This window comes from Pelobates fuscus, chromosome 5, assembly GCF_036172605.1.
Source record: "Pelobates fuscus isolate aPelFus1 chromosome 5, aPelFus1.pri, whole genome shotgun sequence".
NCBI lineage: Eukaryota > Metazoa > Chordata > Amphibia > Anura > Pelobatidae > Pelobates > Pelobates fuscus.
In genome coordinates, this window is record NC_086321.1 from 101,331,249 (window position 1) to 101,350,186 (window position 18,938).

An 18,938-nucleotide genomic window follows, 5' to 3' on the forward strand; every position below is an offset into this window, starting at 1 on the left:
TGCTTTAACCCCTACTAATAAAATAACTATTTCTCCTTTAATTCTCTGGTCGTCACTAGATCCAGAGCTGTGCAGATATCTCATTCCTTCTCTCCCCATCATTAAACCAGTTCACCTCCCTCTCATCTCTCCTATATCTTCCTCCCAAATCAAAAACATGAGTGAGCATTCCCCTACACCCTCCCCTGCTACACCCTCTGACACACCCAGCTCTCACTTAGACAAGGGAGACCAGGACATATCTTCACAAACCCACACACAGCACTAGCAGCAACAGGAGAAGGGCTGGTGTCACTGACCTGCAGTAACACTATGGGACCCAAAACCTCCTCTGGCTTCTACCTTAGCAAGACCTCAGCTGCCCTGCTGGCACTGTTACTGGCAGTCCTGTTCCTGGCACTCATTATACTTGCAGCCCTCTATGCCAGGACTAAGGCACCAGATCCTGGGGAAGTTCTGTCAGAGATACATAGTAACTCAGTCAGTCTGCCTTTAACCTCGACTCCCTCTTCCTCAATGACTCCTACTCCAGGGACCACTGGGCGCCCAGGCATCTGGGACAATCTGCGCCTGCCCAAAAACTTGGTTCCCCTGCACTATGACCTGGAGCTGTGGCCAAGGATGCTCCCTGACTCTGATGATAACTACTTACTCTGGGGACAGGTAAACATCACCATACAGTGTGTGGAGAAGACAGACATTGTCCTGCTGCACAGCTACCTGCTGAACATCTCTAGAGCAGAGCTGAAGGTCCAGAAGAAAGGAGAAGACATGGACCTCGTGGAGGAAAGAGACTGGGGACAGGACCCATTACACAAACATATACTAAGGACAGATGACACCTTACCATCACCCGTGGAGAGGATAGGCATTAAGGACCTGTGGGTGTCTGAAGTCCACCAATATCTGGTTCTGGAGCTGGAAGGTCCACTGGTGGCTGGTGGTTTGTATACACTGGAGTTGGACTACCAGGGATTCTTGAGTAACGACCTGCAGGGACTCTTTCTCACACATTATAAAGACCTTGGCATGGACAAGTAAGTAGATATGCTTTAAAGAGCTGTATGTGAGTGTCCAGTAGGTATCTGCTCCGATAGAGATGTCATTGTATTTGTAGGGCACTTCATGGTTAAACGCTGTGTTTGCTTACATGACTTCAAAGAACACGTTAATTGCTGTGGTATTTGAAATGACCCATATGATGCTACTAGGTTGCAAAAGTATTTTTCCTCACTGAATATCAGCTGCCAAAAAAATGTCAGGAGTGTTTCAGCTGCGGCTACAAAGTATTTTAAATTGATTTCACGTGCAAAGCAACATGTAGTCCTGCGTGTCGCAGCCCTTCATGTATCTGTTTCAAAGGAGCTGCTCTGTGGAGTCACCCAGGCAAAGGGGAAATAACTCATTTGCGAATTGTGGTTACAATATCCAGGTAACCGAGAGAGAGAGAAATGAAGTGTTTTACATTGTAAGGAATACGATCCAGAATCCCAAATAGATCTGACATGAAATGCACATGGAACTATGCAACTAAGGACTTCACAATTGAGTTCAAAGAGAAGTCTTTGTAAGGCAGGTGCCCTGAGCAATTGCTGCAGGTGCCCTGAGCAAAAACTGCAGATCGTTCATCTGCTGCCTTTGCAAGCCCTCCACTTCTTTTTTTTTTTTTTTTAATTCTTTATTTTGGTAGTGCATAAAGTAACATATATAGTCACATTGCCACAACAGCTTTGTAACTTGGAAACTAGACAATAAGCAGTATTTAATATTGCATGGCGTGTTATAAAAAGCACATTTTAGGTTTTTTTTTTTATCGCGGAACATAAAATAATTTCTGTAGCTTGGGGTAACTTCCCTGGTGTCCTATGTGACCTAGTTGTCTCCGTCCGGTCCTTTGCTTAATGCGGGTTGGGTGTAGTATGCCGTGTGTGCTGCGTGAAGGCTGATAGTGTTATGTTTGAGCAGTATGGCGTACACAGCCTAGTCCGGGAAGTTGGGCGATGAGTGTCGTGCGTAGGTGACATGTTCCCTGTAATGGGATGTAATGTCGCTTAGTGCCTTGCTTAGTGTGTCGCCTGTCTCAGTAGATACATGTTTTGAGATCCCTGCTCTAGTACTGTCAGGCGTGGGGGAGGGTAGTGAGTCATGGCCTCACGGCCGTCTATTCTAAGGTGGTGAGAGTGTGATTCATCATCTTGGTAACTAATGAACATTTTAAACGTGAAACATTTAAGGCTCTGCATTGAAAACTGAGAGGTTATAGTGGGAGAGTAAAAACAGTGAAGCAAAAGTTTATGCATTAACGTAAAAGTCCTTAGGGTGAGGGTCCCGCCCGTGCGTTCAGGTTGCTGCCGTAACATGTTGTTCCCGGGTCGGACCTCGCGGGACGAAGGGGATTACCCGATCAGGGTTCCATGCGTGTGTCGAGGCTGTAGCACTTTGGGTTGCAGTAGAATTTAGAGAGTCCACTGGCAGCCCCAGGGCAGGTAGTAGCGCTTTTGCTTCTGTGAGGGTGCTTACTGTGTGCTTTGTGTCCCCGGTCTGTATCATTAGGGCTCTGGTCATCAGCCACTTGTAGGGTATATTTTTCTGCCTCAGCAGTGTGGTGAAAGGTCGAAGGGACCGTCTCCAGGCGAGTGTGCCACCAGTTAAGTCCACGAAGAATGTAAGATCCATTGCTTCAAATCGATAGGGTGCTTGTCCCCTGGTTGCCGCCACGACCGCCATCTTATCCTTATGGCGCTGAAGCTTTATAATTAAGTCCCTGGGTGTTCCAGAGGGTGCCATAGCAGGTTTTGGGGCGCGGAAAAAGCCCTCCAGTTGCGCCGTTTTGGCCTGACGTGGTGGGAGTAGTGCTGTCAATAGACGCCTCAAAATGTGCGGTAGTTCCTCCGCTGGGGTATCCTCCGGGATGCCCCGGATTTTCAGGTTATTAGCCCGCTTTGCGTCTTCGAGTGCCGCGAACCGGCGCTCATGTTTATCATTTTGGTTTTTGAGACCCTGTATTTCCAGTTGCAGCGCCGCAAGTTGTGTGGCTTGGTTAGTCGACTCTGCTTCCAGGGCTCCCATTCTCCCTGTGAGGCCATGGATATCGGACCGCAGGGCCGCGACATCGGATTGTAAGGTGCGTTGGAGGTCAGCGAGCAGTGTTTTCAGCACCGCCGTCGTTACTGGCGAGGTATCCTCCTGGTGAGTAGCCGGTTTCGGAGCCGGTTCCGCCGGGGAGTCTGCTCCGTCTTCTCCCGAGGAAAAGTCATCGGAGAACTCCGGGTATGTGTCCGGATACACGGCCATTTTGGGCCTAGGCGCCCCCTGTGTTTGACGGAGCATTTCGACAATGTTAGGGCCCGATCTCGGGATCTCTTGCCTGGACTTTTTCGATTTCCGCCCCATTATGTGGTTCCGGAGCCTGGCGGTTCAGTAGTATATATCAGTGCCGTTCAGGCGTTACCATTTGCTGAATTTCTGTGAATTTGGGCCTGATTGTGTCGGAGCTCATGCCCCATGCGACTTTCTCTCTCAGTAGCTTGGCTCCGCCAGCCCTCCACTTCTAACCCCGGCCACACTTTCTGTGGCTGTGGAAACCTGGACTTCACAATTGAGTTCAAAGAGAAGTCTTTGTAAGGCAGGTGCCCTGAGCAATTGCTGCCTCTTGAGTTTAGCTCCACTGAGATAAACACCTAGGAAGTAATTGTACCTGCTGTCTGCTTGAAAGCCAAGCGAGTGTAACCAGGTTAATTTTTAAAAGTGCTAATTTCTATAGAAACTTGCATTTTTTTGCAAAATTAAAAAAAAAAAAAAAGACACACTTCACGTGTAAACCTTTTCAGTGTGCTAAAGTGTCTGGAGTGTGTCTTTAAGACATTAAAGGGCAATTAGACAGAAATAAATAAATTGCACATACAAAGGTATTTCACCAATGTTCAATGTCTGGATTAGCAAAAGGCTGTGGATTTCACTGTACTGTCACTCAATTTGTGGTTCATGGGACTCAGATATTTACTAAAGATAAATCAAGGAGAATTCCATGATTTGCACCAAATGATCATACCTTATTCAGTACAATCTAATGTTTGGTTTGTAATCATTACTGATCACCCAACCAATACAATGCTTCTCCAAAAGAATCATTGGGAGGAAGGGCATATATGCGGCAATTGCTATGCTGCGCTTGCAATGCTTCTTATAAAGAAACCACATTGAAACAATTATTTCTCTTTGAGAACACTTTTTTTTACTTCAGCCTAAGCTAAAGGTCAAGGGAAGTGAGGAAGAGCCTCCCTCCAGGCTGTGTGATAGCCACAAGGGTGTAACCCAGAGGCTCAAAAAGTGTTGACACCTCATGAAAGTGAAAAGGAAGGACTCTTCTGTTAACATCTAAAGCCCTTCAGTAAAAAGTTTAGATGTTTCCCTACAGTTGTCCTGGATTATTTTTGTTATGCACACTAGTTTTAAATTTATACTTTTTAAATATAATTTGCCCTTAACCCCTTAAGGACCAAACTTCTGGAATAAAAGGGAATCATGACATGTCACACATGTCATGTGTCCTTAAGGGGTTAAAGCTTAATTTATCTATGTTTTTGCTTGCTTCTAACTAAGGTCAGTACAGCTATAATATCTAATAATGATCATAACTGATGATTGACTAATAACTTGTCCTGTAAACAAAGAACAATGGTTCACTTTTGAAATTGGCAAAAGAGAGGGGGAAAAAAAAAGTTAAAAACCCCCTCATTCTAAGTAAAAGGGATGGGATGGAAAATATTTTTTTGGACTTGAGTCCCTCAAAATTCTAATAACATCACTGGGTTTCCTTAGTGCCTCATGCAAAAGTGGTCAGGAGGTCTCCATGAGAGTGGTGTTAGGTGTCACTTTTTTTTTCTTTGCTATAAGTAGTGAAAATAATAATAAAATAAAAAAATACATGTTTTTTCTTTGAAATCCTGACATGTCATAAGAGAGTGATACCGGAGAAACTGACGGAAGCCAAGCACAGAGAGATGGACACAGGTTTCTTCAGGAAGGAAGAGATTCTTTATTGGATCACCGATCGGGACTCAGAGGGACTAGCGTCACCAAAATACAGCAAAGTCTGAGTACTGAATACATAGAGTACATTCCTTATATAGCACTGTAGCTCCTCCCACAATTAACTACACCCACACATACCCTTAACCTATTTAATAAATAGAGTCTAAACTCATCCATCCGGTCTAACCACGTGGCTCATCTGATACAAAGGAGAGGGACGCGTAATTCCAGTTCTTACATTCCTGCACCTGGTCAGTACAGTGATAACAGTATCTTAGCTACGTGTAATTAACTAACTGATACTACAAACACATATACATACATATGCCTTGTGGCAATCTTAGCCTGCTAAACTTGTATTTTACTGGAATTACATCACATTCCCCCCTTTGATGCCTCTGATATTTCACAATTACTTGAGGCATCACTTAACCTTGGTTTGCATATACCTCAGGTTACCATGAACCAGACCAGACTTATCTTATGATGTGAATCTTTTAACACTCATCTTCCTGCATTGGTTCTCCTTGATCTAGAGCCTTATACTTATATATCGCCATTATCTGTGCAGCAGCCTTCCTCTCTGCTATACTTCCTATCAGGCTTTGCACAGACCTAACTACTAAGGGTATAAGACACGGTAGGAGTAGACACAACAGTAAAATCAGTAGGACTCCACCTACCACTGCCTTAAGCCCTCCAAACCACTCATACCAGCTACCAAACCAACTACTTGGATTGTACCCTTTCCATACCTGAGTAGGCACATGCACTAGTTTAACCATATGGCTAGTAAGCTCAGCTATTGCTTGCCCTTCGTCATCTATTTGAAGACAGCAATTGCTCAGGTTAAACTTCCCACATACACCTCCCTCTACTGCCAAAAGGTAATCCAAGGCTAATCTATTTTGGTACACTGCTGTCCTCATCCTGGTATTATGCTTCGCTAGAAGATTGAGTGCTTGTGAGGTCTCATTAGTAATAATCTCAACCACCGCCTGTAATCTTATAATACGGTTGAGCATATAAATTGGGGTTCTATAACCAAAGGTACCATCTTCTGCCCACGTGGCTGGCCCATAATAATCTATGATACGCTGGGGAGGCCATTCATTATCTTCCCAGGTGCCTATCTCTAAGGGTCCCCTTTTCTTCCTATGATTCACATCATACACTTTAACACCTAAAGTCTCACCTGTTTCAATCGGTAACAAGAAGAAGGATGGTTTGAGCATACCCAACACACATGCCCCTTCCCAGTCCTGTGGCAACTCCGAATAGGCTTTCTTACCACAGATCCAGTACAAATTTGCTGGGGCTCTCCAGGTAGATGTGATGGATAAATCAAACCACACATCCTTTAAACTGGCATATCTAGCAAACGGGTTAGATGGTTCTGAGACATTTGAAGCCGACCACCAAGTTGTATTTTTAGTATCATCATCATAAGCTTTTTGCCCTAGACAAGTTAATTCTCCTACAGAAGTATTATACATTATTCCTTTCCTTGCTATGCAAACATAACCTATGATGGAGGTCTTTAATCTCCACTCAGATTTACCTCTAACACTCAAATGATAACCGGCTTGTGTAGATATTAGTTGGTCAACTGCCTCAGAACCGGACATTACCTCCTTTGCTTCCCAAGGCCATTGGTCTCCCATGTTAGTACCTCCACACACATAGCAGTTGGTAACATTAAGACTACCGGCAATACTTTCAGCTAGGTCAATGAACAGGTTTTTAGCGTTATGGGGGATCTTATTATCTATACTCATCTCTTCATAAAAGGAATGGTATACTTGATGAGTCTGGGAGGATACCGTATCAGTCTCTATTCCTATAAACAATAATGTCCCAGGATCTAAACCCGTCCCGTATATCTGAAACCCAAATAAATTTCCATACTTATCTAGGAACTTGTCGGGGTTATTAATAAGTATATGGACTGGGTTGCATTCCATAGACTTACAATAAGGGCTAGTCGGCAACTTAGTCACTATCATGTCTTTATCTACTGTCTGTCCCCAAGTCGCCCACCCCACACAAGACCAATATGGACAAAAGTTATAGTCTTTATTTGGGCATCTAGGACTCACATATTTATTTTTACTACTGGGACAAATATATTTATCATTAGACCCATACGTCCTCTCCCATCTAAGATCCCCACATACATTCCACGGTTTTCTACCACTTGATATCGCCTTACATGCATCAAATAGCAGAACACCCGAAGAATGTACGGATTCTAACACCGTCTTATTAATTAGGGTCCCCTGAGGATCTCCATTCCTGAGAGTCAACCAAATTGTACGAGGTTGATACTCTGGACTGAAGCACTTAGGTTCTCCTACTCCTAAATGGCACACACTATAGTCTATATTTAGGTATCTACATCTTGATACCTCTCCTTTACATTCGTATTGTGAATGCCAAATTAGGGTTTGGGAAATATGGTTACCTGTTCTCGTAGTCTTAATGCATACCTCACAGCTAGGAGTGTCGGTACCTCTACCTTCCTGAATATAAAAACACATATAAATAAACACAATCAAAAGCACATCTTTCGCCGTCATCCTCAGTCTTCGTCCGTGCGATGGAACCTCAGCTTCCAGGATGTGAGGGCTGCAGGGAATGGAGTTCTGCTCGTCTTCACAGGTGTCCCTTCGAGACTTTCCTGGCTTATACACTATGTGTTGGTAAGCGGACAGGCTTTATTATGGCCTTCTCACTCACACCTGTAACAATAAAATTTGTAATCCACAATAATTCCTCGTTACTCCGACTGAGTAGTGCGTTTCAACCGGATCTTGCAGGGATTCTCTGGATCTGCTGTAATTTGCCAAGAATCGACTGCTGCTGGTTTAACCCTGGAGTGATGTATCCACGGAGTTACTTCGGCTACTTTTATCGCTGTAGGGGTAGACAAAAGAACAACATAAGGACCTCTCCACTTGGGCCCTAACGGTACATTATTCCACTCTTTAATCCACACTTGGTCTCCTGGATGATAACTATGAACAGGGGGATAAATATTCACAGGTAATCTATCTTGTACCCATTTCTGTACCTCCTCCATAGTCTTACCCAACTCTACAACCTGCTGCCGGGTAATTCCTTCTCCCAACTGACTCAAGTCCCCCCTTAAGTTACCAAGTACGGGAGGTGGTCGCCCATACATGATTTCAAAAGGAGAGAGGCCCATCCTTCTGGTAGGGGTACTGCGGATTCGCAATAAAGCTATGGGTAAGAGAACGTTCCACTTAAGTTGGGTTTCCTGACACATTTTAGCCAACTGGTTCTTTATAGTTCTATTCATTCTCTCTACCTTACCAGAACTCTGGGGTCTATATGCAGTATGAAGCCTCCACTTTATACCAAGCATATGAGTCAGTTGTTGTAGGCACTGATGAACAAAAGCTGGACCATTGTCCGATCCTATAGAACAGGGTAGTCCATATCGGGGTATTATTTCTTGTAGCAGGAATCTTACAACTTCTCCTGCTTTCTCTGTACGAGTAGGACATGCTTCTACCCAGCCTGAATAGGTGCACACAATTACCAACAGGTAACGATGTCCACCCGATTTAGGCATTACTGTAAAGTCTATTTGTAGATCGGACATGGGGAGTCCCCCCATAAACTGGACTCCTGGTGGCTTTACTGGTCCTTGTCTTGCATTATTCTTAGCACACGTTACACATCTGCGTACAATGGCCTGAGTCAAGTTGGACAATCTTGGTATGTAGAAATGTTTCCTGAGAGATTCTTCAGTACTGTCTCTCCCAGAATGTGTCCCGTTGTGATAATTTTGGACAATTTCTACCGCTAGTGATGCTGGTATGACTATTCTTCCATCTTCTAGCTGATACCACTTGTTCTCCAAATACTTTCCCGGTTCAGTCTTTAACCACTCCTCTTCTTGAGCTGTATAAACTGGAGTCCATTGGGACAGTGGAGTTGGTATAAGAGCAGCTATATGCCCCACATACTCCTGTCTTCCTGATTCAGCAGCACGCTTAGCTGCACTATCTGCCATCCGATTTCCCTTGGTTACATCACCATCTCCTCTCAGATGCGCTCGACAATGTATGATACCGACTTCTTTCGGCTCCCACACTGCTTCCAATAGTTGTAGGATTTCAGCTGCGTACTTGATTTCTTTGCCTTCTGAATTCAGTAGTCCTCTTTCTTTATACAAAGCTCCGTGGGCATGAGTGGTTAAAAACGCATACTTAGAGTCCGTATAGATATTTACTCTTAAACCTTCAGCCAATTGTAACGCTCGTGTTAGTGCTATTAATTCTGCCTTTTGTGCTGATGTTCCTTTCGCCAGTGGCCGAGCTTCTATCACCTTGTCTATTGTTGTCACTGCATATCCTGCATAGCGGATCCCTTCTTTCACATAACTACTGCCGTCGGTGTAATATTGAACATCGGGGTTCTGGATGGGAAAATCACGAAGATCTGGTCTACTTGAAAATACTTCATCCATTACTTCCAAACAATCATGTTGACTTTCAGTAGGTTGCGGCAAAAGGGTAGCTGGATTTAAGGTGTTTACAGTCTCTAAATGCACTCTTGGGTTTTCACACAACATTGCTTGATACTTGGTCATACGGCTGTTACTAAACCAATGATTTCCTTTGTAATCCAACAACGTCTGTACTGCATGTGGGACTCGTACATAAAGTTCTTGACCCAGAGTGAGTTTATCGGCTTCAGCTACTAGCAGGGCGGCTGCAGCTACGGCTCTTAGACAAGGTGGAAGTCCGCTGGCCACTGCATCCAGTTGCTTAGACATGTAGGCAACAGGTCTTTGCCATGATCCCAAGTACTGTGTCAATACTCCCACAGCCATTCTTCTTTGCTCGTGTACATATAAGTAGAATGGTCGTGTGTGATCAGGTAGACCTAATGCTGGGGCACTCATCAAAGCCTTCTTCACATCTTCAAATGCCGTTTGCTGTTCTTGGGTCCATAAGAAGGGGTCGTGCTCTGTACCTTTGATGGCTGCGTACAGAGGTTTTGCCAGTATCGCATAGCTGGGAATCCATATCCTACAGAAGCCTGCTGCCCCCAAGAATTCTCGCACTTGTCTTCTATTCTTGGGTATTGGTATTTGGCAGACAGCTTCTTTTCTCTCTGGCCCCATAATCCTTTGACCTTCAGAGATATGGAATCCCAGATACTTGACAGTTGGCAAACACAACTGAGCCTTCTTCCTGGACACCTTGTATCCTGCCTTCCAGAGAATATGTAGTAGATCGTGCGTTGCTTGCTGACATTTTTCTTTTGTAACTGCTGCTATCAACAAGTCATCTACATATTGTAACAATACACATTCTCCTGGGATAGACTCGAAATCCAGTAGATCTTGACCTAGAGCTGAACCAAATAGGGTAGGTGAATTTTTAAACCCTTGGGGCAGTCTTGTCCAAGTCATTTGGCGTTTTGAGCCCGTTACAGCGTTCTCCCATTGGAAAGCGAAAATACATTGGCTTTCTGCGGCAATTCGGAGGCAAAAGAAGGCATCTTTGAGATCTAAGACTGTGAAGTAAGTAGCCCCGCCCGGAATTAAAGCAAGCAGGTTATATGGATTGGGTACAACTGGATGTATGCTAACAACCGCATCATTGACTGCTCTTAAGTCCTGTACAGGTCGATACTCATCTGTACCGGGCTTTTGAACAGGCAGCAATGGGGTGTTCCAGGGGGAAGTACAGAATTTTAGGATACCATACCGTATGAACTTATCCAGATAGGATTGGATGTTCTTCTTAGCCTTCTGCGGAATGTGATATTGTCTTAGGCTCACTGGATAAACCCCATGTTTCAGTTCAATTTTTATTGGTGGAATATTGCGGGCCAGTCCTGGTGGGTTGTTCTCTGCCCAAACTCCTGGTATGTTAAACAATGTCTCATCACTCCTAGGGTTTTGGCTAGTCAACACTGTATAAAGTCGCCACTCTTCTTCCTTTGGTACGGATAAAGTCATAATACCTGAAGGTCCATTAAACTTTAAGGATGTTGTTCCATTTGGTAGGAACGTAATCTGCGCTTGTAATTTTGATAGCATATCACGTCCCAGCAATTGGACTGGACATTCAGGCATATAAAGGAATTGGTGTTTTACTACGTGGCCTCCCAATGTACAGAGTCGACTTTTAAGAACCGGTTTTTCAGCACTTCTTCCAGTTGCTCCTATCACAGTAATAGTCCTTCCAGATGGAGGAGCAACTAGATTAGTCACCACTGAATGTTCAGCACCAGTGTCGATCATGAACGCACTCCTTTTCCCCCCTATTGATACATCGACCATAGGCTCCGCTCGACCAAGGGGGATGGAGCCCGGTCGGTATCAATAGTCCTCCATGACAGTGTCAGCCAATCCTACAAAGTCCCTACCTTCTCTATCGCGGGACCTTTGCGCTGCTGGAATATACCTGTCTTCCCTAACACTTCCTCTGTTCCCATTACTCCCTCTATAACCATTACTCCCTCCGGGGCCTCCTCTACCTCTCGCTCTACCTCTAAAGTTTCCGTAGCCTGCCCTGGGTTGGTCTCTCTCGTACTGCTCTCTTTGCGGACATTCGTTCCTCCAATGCCCTTCTTCCTTGCAATACGCGCATTGATCCCTACTCAAAGGCTCCCTACTCCATCTATTATTGCCTCTATCTGGGCCCCGTTTATCTACGCCTGCGATCGCTACCGCTAGCATATCAGCCTTTTTACGCATCTTGCGCTCTTCCTCTTTCTTACTTTCTGTATCCCTGTTCATATAGACCTTATTTGCTACCTCCATTAGTTGGGTGATGGACATACCTGCAAACCCTTCTAACTTTTGTAGCTTGCGCTTAATATCTCCGTATGCTTGGCTGACAAAGGCGGAGTTAACCATTCGGGAATTGTCTGCGTCTTCCGGATTAAAGGGGGTATACAAGCGGTATGCCTCCAATAATCGGTCATAAAAGACACTGGGCGCTTCATCGCTTTTCTGGATCACCTCAACTGTCTTCGACATGTTAATGGCTTTCTTTCCTCCGGCTTTCATGCCAGCAATTATAGCGTCTCTATAGGCTCTGAGTTGAACCATATCAGCACCATTTACGTTCCAATCGGGATCGGTGTTGGGATAGTGTGTCGCGGCCCATGCTGCTGGATTGGCTTGGTTCAAAGCACGGGCTCTATCCTCTAATGCTTTAATGGCTGCTTGATTTATTCTTGTCCTTTCCTCATTGTTAAATAAAGTCATTAGTAACTGCTGGCAATCAGCCCATGTCGGATTATGCGTCTGTACTATTGAGGTGAACAGATCAGTCATAGCTTGTGGTTTCTCAGTATACGAGGAATTATGGGTCTTCCAGTTTAAAAGATCGGTTGTGGTAAATGGGACATATACGAAGACTGGGTCAGCGTGTGCCATTTGACCTGCGGCATCGATATAAGCTGACCCGGGATTCAGACGAAGAGGCATCTGATAGTGCTTTAATTGTTGGGCACCAGTCAACTGTCGGGTTTGGATGGGGCTACGTAGAGAGGCGTCAGTCATGGGTTCCGGTCGGGGAGAGATAGGGTATGGGGATGTGGGAGGTCGGTTTTGGGAAAAGGTCGTAAATAAAACACTTCGAGCCGAGCTAGATGAAGCTTGACCGGAAGTCTGAAGTGGCGCCAAATCAGGATATTCGTTTCTAATGGGGGTGGATTCTGGTTCCGGAAGGGGAGATTTAGTACGATGGGGGGTGGATCCTGTACTGGAGGAGGAAGCGGAAGTGGATGAGGGTAATGAGGGGAGGGGTGCAGGACTTCCTGCGTTTGCGTCACTTCTTCTTAACGGAAAGTAAGGGGGCGGCAAAGGGATCTCGGACTCAGGGGGCGTGTCCAAAATGGGCCTAACACCAGTCCTAGTGGACGAGCAAGTCCTAGCTACCATGAGGCGACACTGCTCCTCGTGGCATGTCTGGAGCCATTTTGGCGAGTCATTTACGGCCTGTCTCCAACAGTCAATATAAGGAAACTGGCCGTAAAGTTCAGGCCTACCCGATACAGCCACGTGTAAGCGCTGTACCAGAGTTGGATCCAAACTGCCACGTGGCGGCCATGCCGCAACCAAAGTAGGCCACTCCCTAGTACACAAAGTGACCAAACGTACAGGAGACATCTTTACCCCAAAATCACAAACTTTGAATCCCTTTTTAAAATTCTTAACCATACATCCTAAGGGATCCGGAATCGTTGACTGCGACGCACCCATACTTAACAATGGAACGTCGTCGACAACGAATACTATACACGCGTACTATTCAACAGTCACACCCGTTTCCTCTGGCAACAGCACCACGTGGTACGGTTACCAAGTGAAACGTACACAATAACAATAAACACTCAGGGAATTCCCGTACACACACAGCTGTTACACCAGTCACTATATAATCAATATTATGCCCTTTGGCGTAACTATACAGTCACCCACGCTATAATTCTCTATATACGAATTACCCGTCTATAACACACCCCAGTAACATCGTCTTTTACAAATAGCGGTTACAGTACGGTTAGCATAGGTCAAAGCACAAGTTAAGGTCATAATACAATTATTAGTGGTTATGGTGTTAAACATGCAATGGACGACAATGATTAGTACTTATTATATAATGTCAGTAAATATACAGGGTTATGGTACCGTGCACTATAATACAGCAACACACTATTAACACTCTCGCTAGACGGCTGAGCTCGCGCTATCTAACAAGATATACACTTTACTAAAACAATCGTTAACACATTTACAATTCCCAACTAAACTATTGGCCAGTACCTTGAATGGACTACCTAAAACTATATACACCCGTTTTGGTTAGCCACACTGCCCAATCACCACATATATAGCGAGCTAGAGAACCGAATTTACACAGGCGCCTCTTAGTCGCACTATCAAAAGTCTAGTGGGTTCCAAATTTACACGCCTTCCCACTTAGCCCAGATAGGATGAGAACTAGCGAACCGAATTTACACAGGCGCCGCTTAGTCTCCCGGTCCCTCCGACCTAGCGAACGTAATATACACCCTAGAACGCTAGTCTAGACAAGACACCGGTGTCCGGCTAGGGCTATTTACACCAGGACCCCGCCTGACTAACCAAATCAAACGGTCTGACTAAAGAGCGTTCGATCGAGCGGTGCGCCTTCGCTCCTTCCCTCCGACAGAGGGGGCAGATACACAGATTCAAAACCCCTTTGGGCCTACCGCACAATCGGTATACCCCTAGTGGGTCCTGCCGTCTAAAACAGCAGTTGTCTTACCTCCTCGTTCCTGAACCTGAGTTCACACTCATCGACGGGGACACCCCAGCACTTCTCACGTAGAGGCCGATGATCTCCTGGACAACAGACCAGTGGCGCCGAGACGAAGGGAGGTCCACGCAGAAGTTCAGGGGTGCAGCCGTAGAGAACGTGGGCAAAGATAGACCGTCTCACGCCTCTGCCTCTCAGCTACCGTTGAACGATGAGCTTCCCGGCCAATGCACCAAATGATACCGGAGAAACTGACGGAAGCCAAGCACAGAGAGATGGACACAGGTTTCTTCAGGAAGGAAGAGATTCTTTATTGGATCACCGATCGGGACTCAGAGGGACTAGCGTCACCAAAATACAGCAAAGTCTGAGTACTGAATACATAGAGTACATTCCTTATATAGCACTGTAGCTCCTCCCACAATTAACTACACCCACACATACCCTTAACCTATTTAATAAATAGAGTCTAAACTCATCCATCCGGTCTAACCACGTGGCTCATCTGATACAAAGGAGAGGGACGCGTAATTCCAGTTCTTACATTCCTGCACCTGGTCAGTACAGTGATAACAGTATCTTAGCTACGTGTAATTAACTAACTGATACTACAAACACATATACATACATATGCCTTGTGGCAATCTTAGCCTGCTAAACTTGTATTTTACTGGAATTACATCACAAGAGACCTGACTGGCTCTCTCAAACTGAGAAGTGATACTTGGCTGTGAGAGAGCTGTGTGATTGGTTGCCTTTCAAGTCACGTGACAGGAGAGACTCTGCTGAAACATCTGCCTATTTTTACACTATCTGAAGTCTGTAAAAAGTTAGCTGCACCATTTCTGCCGCACATACTTCTGTATGGTGAAAATTGTGAATATGGTGCATGATAAAACGTGCATGAAAAGGTTAAAGGATCTATGTTACATTATAAAAAAACTTACCAGGAAAGGTTAAAGGATCTTAACATGTATAGCTTGGAGGGAAGACGAGACAGGGGGGATATGATAGAAACATTTAAATACATAAAGGGAATCAACACAGTAAAGGAGGGAAATCTACCACAACAAGAGGACATAGTCTTAAATTAGAGGGACAAAGGTTTAAAAATAATATCAGGAAGTATTACTTTACTGAGAGGGTAGTGGATGCATGGAATAGCCTTCCAGCTGAAGTGGTAGAGGTTAACACAGTAAAGGAGTTTAAGCATGCATGGGATAGGCATAAGGCTATCCTAGCTATAGGATAAGGCCAGAGACCAATAAAAGTATTTAGAAAATTGGGCAGACTAGATGGGCCGAATGGTTCTTATCTGCCGTCACATTCTATGTTACTCGTCTGTTTTATTATGGCATCAGGATTTTAAGAGATAATTTGCTTTAGGTCCTCATAGAAACATAGAATGTGACGGCAGATAAGAACCATTCGGCCCATCTAGTCTGCCCAATTTTCTAAATACTTTTATTGGTCTCTGGCCTTATCCTATAGTTAGGATAGCCTTATGCCTATCCCACGCATGCTTAAGCTCCTTTACTGTGTTAACCTCTACTACTTCAGCTGGAAGACTATTCCATGCATTCACTACCCTCTCAGTAAAGTAATACTTCCTGATATTATTTTAAATCTTTGCCCCTCTAATTTAAGACTGTCCTCTTGTTGTTGTTGTAGTAGTTTTTTTTCTTTTTTTTTTCTTTTCAATGTAGTCTCATCCTTTACTGTGTTGATTCCCTTTATGTATTTAAATGTTTCTATCATATCCCCCCTGTCTCGTCTTTCCTCCAAGCTATACATGTTGGGATCATTTAACCTTTCCTGGTAAGTTTTATCCTGCAACCCATGAACCAGTTTAATAGCCCTTCTCTGAACTCTCTCTAAAGCAGTGGCGTACTAAGGGGGGGGCGGGGGGGCGGTCCGCCCCGGGTGCCATCCAGTAGGGGGGTGCCACACTCTGTCCCTCCTGCTGGTCGTCCTCTCCCTCGCGGCTCAGGCGCTCAGTGAGTGAGTCAGAGCACAGGGAGGGGATTCCCAGCCTGTGTTCTGAGTCATCACTGAGCACCAGGGATGCTGTTATGGAGTGTGCCAGCAGGGGGCGCAGAGCGTGCATTCTGCCAGGTTTCTCCCCTGCGGCCACTCTGCCTGCACCTCCTGCACTGCCTGGGCTGGGATGGAGAGAGACAGCCCCTGAATCATGGTAAGTTAATATTATTATTGTAAATTCACCCTCACCCCCCCCTCAGTCACCCTGTCACCCCCCCCTCAGTCACCCTGTCACCCCCTCAGTCACCCTGTCACCCCCCCCTCAGTCACCCTGTCACCCTCCCCTCAGTCACCCTGTCACCACCCCCCTCAGTCACCCTGTCACCCCCCCACTCAGTCACCCTGTCACCCCCCCACTCAGTCACCCTGTCACCCCCCCTCAGTCACCCTGTCACCCTCCCCTCAGTCACCCTGTCACCACCCTCTCACCCTGTCACCCCCTCCCTCAGTCACCCTGTCACCCCCCTCAATCATCCTGTCACCCCCTCCCTCAGTCACCCTCTCACCCTCTCCCTCAGTCACCCTGTCACCCCCCCACTCAGTCACCCTGTCACCCCCACTCACCCTCTCACCCTGTCACCCCCTCCCTCAGTCACCCTGTCTCCTCCCTGTCACCCCCTCACCCTGTCACCCCCTCCCTCAGTCACCCTCTCACCCCCTCCCTCAGTCACCCTGTCACCCCCCCTCAGTCACCCTGTCACCAGTCACCCCCCTCAGTCACCCTGTCACCCCCTCCCTCAGTCACTCTGTCACCCCCCTCAGTCACCCTGTCACCCCTCCCTCACCCTGTCACCAGTCACCCCCCCCAGTCACCCTGTCACCAGTCACCCCCCTCAGTCACCCTGTCACCCCCTCCATCAGTCACTCTGTCATCCCCCTCAGTCACCCTGTCACCCCCCTCAGTCACCCTGTCACCAGTCAACCCCCCAGTCACCCTGTCACCCCCCCTCACCCTGTCGCCCCCTCACCCTGTCACCCCCTCACCCTGTCACCCTGTCACCCCCCTCAATCACCCTGTCACCCCCCTCAATCACCCTGTCACCCCCTCCCTCAGTCACCCTCTCACCCCCTCCCTCAGTCACCCTGTCACCCCCCCTCAGTCACCCCCCTCAGTCACCCTGTCACCCCCTCCCTCAGTCACTCTGTCACCCCCCTCAGTCACCCTGTCACCCCCCTCACCCTGTCACCCCCCTCAGTCACCCTGTCACCAGTCACCCCCCCAGTCACCCTGTCACCCCTCTCAGTCACCCAGTCACCAGTCACCCCCCCTCAGTCACCCTGTCACCCCCTGTCACCCTGTCACCAGTCACCCCCCTCAGTCACTCTGTCACCCCCCCCCCTCAGTTACCCTGTCACCAGTCACCCCCCTCAGTCACCCTGTCACCCCCCCTCAGTCACCCTGTCACCCCTCCTCAGTCACCCTGTCACCCCTCCTCAGTCACCCTGTCACCCCCCTCAGTCACCCCCTCAGTCACCCTGTCACCCCCTCAGTCACCCTGTCACCCCCTCAGTCACCCTGTCACCCCCTCAGTCACCCTGTCACCAGTCACCCCCTCCCCAGTCACCCTGTCACCAGTCACCCCCTCCCTCAGTCACCCTGTCACCCCGTCACTCTGTCACCAGTCACCCCCCCAGTCACCCCCTCCCTCAGTCACCCCCCCTCAGTCACTCTGTCACCCCCTCCCTCAGTCACCAGTCAACCCCTCTTTCCCTCACTCTGCTACCTGTCACTCCCTCCCACGCTCTGTCAGCCCCTCCCTCCTACGCTCTGCCACCTGTCCCCTCCTCACTCTGCCAACCCTATCCCACAGCACACTATGTGCCTTACAATGCCCTACACACACTACATACACTACATCCCACCCCCACACTATGTGTCTTACCCATACTACATCCCTATCACCCCTACACCAGGTCTGTCTCCTAAATTACTATCAATAAAGATTTGTATCAGGACAAGTAGATTGTCACGGCAGACAAGTAGATTGGGCAAACACTTTAGTCCCTGGACAAGTAGTTTTTAAAAAAAAAAAATTTCAACACCCTTGCCCTCTCTGCCATATACACCCCCACCATATACACCCCTGCCTTGTCATAATATCCTCCCTGCTATAAACCCACTACCTGGTCATAATTCCCACCCTGGCATATACCCCTTTAACATGTCATATAATACCCACACTGCCATAATCCCCTCCCTGCTATATACCTCCACCGTATCATAATACACACCCTGCCATACACCCTGGCCCTGCCTTGACATAATATCCTCTCTTCCATATAACACCCAATCCCATTGTTCCCACCCGTGACATAAAACACCATATACTCACCACCTCACCTGCAGTCACCTCCTTCAATCCACTGTGTGCAGTGGCACACACTGTCATAGTATCCACCACACTGTCCCACCCTGCCATATACCTTTCTCCTGATAGTAATACTCACCCACTTACATATACATCCACGTTGTCACATTCCCCCAGACAGATAGGACAGATATATACTGGAAGGCAGTGAGATTAAACATTTTTATGGACCATATAGGAGTTTGTGTACGCCCTGCAG

General features: G+C 46.8%; 1 protein-coding gene across 1 annotated transcript in view; it reads left to right on the top strand.

The window, feature by feature from the left end:
* The first annotated feature begins 238 nt into the window (after positions 1–238).
* Positions 239–18,938, top strand: part of LVRN (laeverin) — a 164,685-nt gene continuing 145,985 nt past the window's right edge. Inside the window, exon 1 of the mRNA XM_063454109.1 lies at positions 239–1,037. Coding sequence (XP_063310179.1) covers positions 313–1,037 — 725 coding nt within the window. The 5' untranslated portion in view covers positions 239–312. The remainder of the gene's footprint in view (positions 1,038–18,938) is intronic.